The 3,781-nt window shown below is 39.1% G+C and overlaps 1 protein-coding gene across 1 annotated transcript; it reads right to left on the reverse strand.

Moving 5' to 3' along the window:
* Window positions 1-1,219: 1,219 nt before the first annotated feature.
* Window positions 1,220-3,533, reverse strand: LOC132952067 (twist-related protein 1-like). The gene has a single exon (XM_061024198.1). It carries the CDS (start codon window positions 3,113-3,115, stop codon window positions 2,456-2,458), a length of 660 nt encoding a protein of 219 aa, XP_060880181.1. The 5' UTR covers window positions 3,116-3,533; the 3' UTR covers window positions 1,220-2,455.
* Window positions 3,534-3,781: the final 248 nt, after the last annotated feature.

Below are 3,781 nucleotides of genomic sequence, written 5' to 3' on the forward strand. Positions count from 1 at the left end.
TAATATTAAATAACTTATATTATATTTACGTTCACGGTGTGAACACTGAACAGTGGACCACTATAATAAATTATATTTGAAGATAAAAAAATAATACAAATTCTCAATGGTTTTTGTATTTGACACGTCGTATAATAACATGTATTGTTTTTATTTAACGCGCCGTGTTTAGGATAAATAATAATTATACGATTATTACAATAAATATACATTACCGTTCGCCGCGCTCTATTATAATAATATTATATTATAATGTTATAATAGACGGCGTCCACCGTACTTCAGATTATTAGCAGTTGAGTGTGATCATTATTATAACGCATTATCCATTATTTAGATTAAGGGTTTGCTGCGCCCAACCCTTGTCAGAAAATGTATGGTTATGAAGCTGTTGGCATTGACGTGTGGAAATGTGCCACTTTGAGCTGCAGTATAACCTTACCTATATGCTAAGTATAATATAATATAATATAATAATTTTCGTGCTACATCCGTCTCCGCGCGTCCATATCGGCGGCCCTTTATAATTATCATTGTTGTTCCGATGAGCCTAACGAACGAATATCACACGTTTCAGAACGCGTACCTATATTATATCATGTGTGGTTACAGTTTTGAGTGAAAAAAAAATCATAATAATAATAATAATAATAAACCCGAAAAAAAGTATAACATAATATAACGCCATAAATCGATGCCGTTCAACAATATAATATATAACTACGTTTTATTGTTGCTCTCGAGTGTACCCACACACACGAGATACTATACAGCGGGCCCGTGAGAAAGACGAGTAGTTCACTCCGACTTTTGTCTTAGACGAGATGAAGACTCACCCTTGGTTCCGAGATTTCGGTGTGAACGGAAGTCGTCCGCCATTGTTACCCTTTTCTCTTTAGAGATTTTTTTTTTTTTTCATACGCTTCTTCTCCGTAACGTGTTGCCTACTCAATTAACGTTGTATTATTTAACTCCAGTGGGACGGGGGGGAACTCCGAGGGAAAAAGGTCAAGAAGTTATAATATTATATGACGCCCATCATCGCGCTGCACCGCGATCGTATCGGAAATAACATTATCGTCTCCGCCCCACGTATACGTGTTGACGATGCGATGATAATAATTATAATAATGTGTAACAATATCATGGTATTATTACGTCGGTGAGTAAAAGTATAGTAAATAATAAAAATTGTACAAGCAATTATTAGATTTCGAGTATAGACAATTTTTTTTCGTTTATTGTTGAGCACTTTATATATAATAATAATAATAATAATAATATATTTATGTATATACACAGTAATAATATAATAATAAAAAAAATATTTAAAAAACATAATTTACAAAATATAATATTACTTAACGTCTAATATAAATACAATATACGTTTGAGTATACAAAAATTATCACAGTTTTTGGCGAATTGGCTTAACATGTATATAATAATAATATATAATATATTAGAGGACGGAAAGATATTATATGAAAATATGATCGAGCACCCGATGAATGACAATTTTTCAATCTACTTCGGAGGAACGATGGTCCCCCCATCAGTAGACGAAGATGCTTTTCTACGTCATATTTTACGGTCGCGATAATGATATTAATTATTTACACGCCAGGCGACACGATGCGTATACCAAAATATATCGTCATAAAAATAACGCTTACATACTATACGATTTGATAATATACAAAAGACAATAATAAACATCGGACTAGGGTGATATACAACAATAAAATAATAGTAAAAATAATGATAACATATTATTATAATATTATACTCGTGTGACATAATATAGAGGTCGCGATATATTATGGAGTCAGTGGCAGATTTTCAAAAATGATCTTTTGTGGTTGGGGGTGGTTAAAAATAATATTGTGTACTTCAAAGTCATTATATTATTTTATAATAAAAAAAGTAAGTATCGACTGTCAATAAACATACATTATTTTGACACCCCGTAAAACCGCCACTGACTATTAGATGGTAAGAATACATAAAATCGACCACGCTGCATCTTTATCTATAATATAATAATATTATACGAGTAAAATACCATATTATAATCCGTTCAAAGAGGGATGAGTCGAATTTCCTAAATCGATGGTGAGTCTATAGTCTATGTAAATATAATAATAATAAAATACGCGTCCTGACGACGAGGAACCGGACAATACACAATATTATATAATTATTTTGTTATTTAAACATAATATTATAGATTATTACTATAATAATATCCGATATAAATAATAATAATATTATGTTGTAAGGCAGCGGTAATACCTATATAATATTATTACTTGAAGTTCGCCACGTGCCTACAAAATATTATTATTATCAGAGGTAGGTAGGTAGGTAGGTACCCACGTATACCGTATAATTCGTGGAGCATATTTATTTGTTGGACAGCAGGACCCGAAGTCGAGAGCCTCGAAATGACCGATCACTGGAGCAGATCGTACAGGGCCGTTATGTAGGTCTGGGCCATCTGAAGGGTCTCGTACTTGGACAGCTGCCGGTCGTTGCCGAGCGTGGGCAGCACGGTGCGGAGCCGGTCGAACGCCTTGTTCAGGTTCTGCATGCGCCGCCGTTCCCGGGCGTTGGCCGCTAAGCGGCGTTTCTTCGTCACCTTGTCCGTGCAACCGCCTTCGCCGCCCGCGAGGTCGTCGCCCAGTCCGTCGTCGTAGGCGCCAAAGTCGAGGGCCGTCTCGCCGACGCCGCAGCCGCCGTACGGTGATTTCGGATCGTCGCCGGCACAGGACGACGACGAGGCCGTCGCCGTGGACGTGGTGACGACTGTGCACGCGGAACCGGCCGGCGAACCGCCTCTCATGCCGCCGCAGCCGCCGATCATCGACGCCGAAACGCCGATCATTGACGCCGAAACGTCGATCATTGACGCCGAAACGTCGACGCCGACACCCTGAGCCGATGTCGCGTTGGCCACCGCTGCGACAGCCGACGATGACGGTGCGCCGCCGTTGGAGAAAGCCGCCTCGTAGACGGCGCGAAGCGTGTCGCTGGCCGACAAGTCGTACTGCTCGACGTCGTACCGGTCGCCACCGAAGTACGCGCCGTAGTTCATGTTCAGTACCGACGCCATTATAATATCGTTATGTGTTATCCGCCGCGTCAGTCAAAAAGATCGCGAACAAAAAAAGCGATTATTATTTTTCAAAAATCTCTTAGCAATATTATAATATGAAGTGGTTTTGCACTTTGCTGCGTTCGATTAAACACGCGCACTGTAAAACGGTACTGCACTCGAGTATAGGTATAACGTAAAGCGACGGTCGAAAACTAATCAAATTGCGTCTTCCAAGATATCGTGTGCGTCGACGAAGTATTGTTTCAATTGTGCGACGGATTACGTTTGTGCGTGTGCGCGATGTGGTTAGCCGAGAGCTACTGATCGGCCGGAAGGGACCGGTAACGCGTTTTATAAACGTTCTCCCCACAACACGCTCCGCCCCGGTCGCACGCGGTCTGACAAATAGAACGCCACCGCCGCCGCCACTGCAGCAACAGCACCGACCCTACACAATATTATAATATTAATATGCCTACGTGTTGGTCGGTTTCTTCTTCACTCATATTATCGTTTTCATAACAATAATTTATCATTTCTGATATTATAGTTACTACTTCTACACATGGAGATTGTCATCTAAATAGAAAATATAATACATTTTTAACGGTTAAGATAAGGAAATAATATGAACACAATTTATAAACATAATATTTTTATTACTTAAACATTTCGAACAGT

Source organism: Metopolophium dirhodum, chromosome 9 (assembly GCF_019925205.1).
Source record: "Metopolophium dirhodum isolate CAU chromosome 9, ASM1992520v1, whole genome shotgun sequence".
Classification (NCBI taxonomy): Eukaryota; Metazoa; Arthropoda; class Insecta; order Hemiptera; family Aphididae; genus Metopolophium; species Metopolophium dirhodum.

Excerpts from the sequence above, each read along its gene's own strand:
- LOC132952067 (XM_061024198.1), bottom strand. The coding sequence starts at position 3,115 with ATGGCGTCGGTACTGAACATGAACTACGGCGCGTACTTCGGTGGCGAC.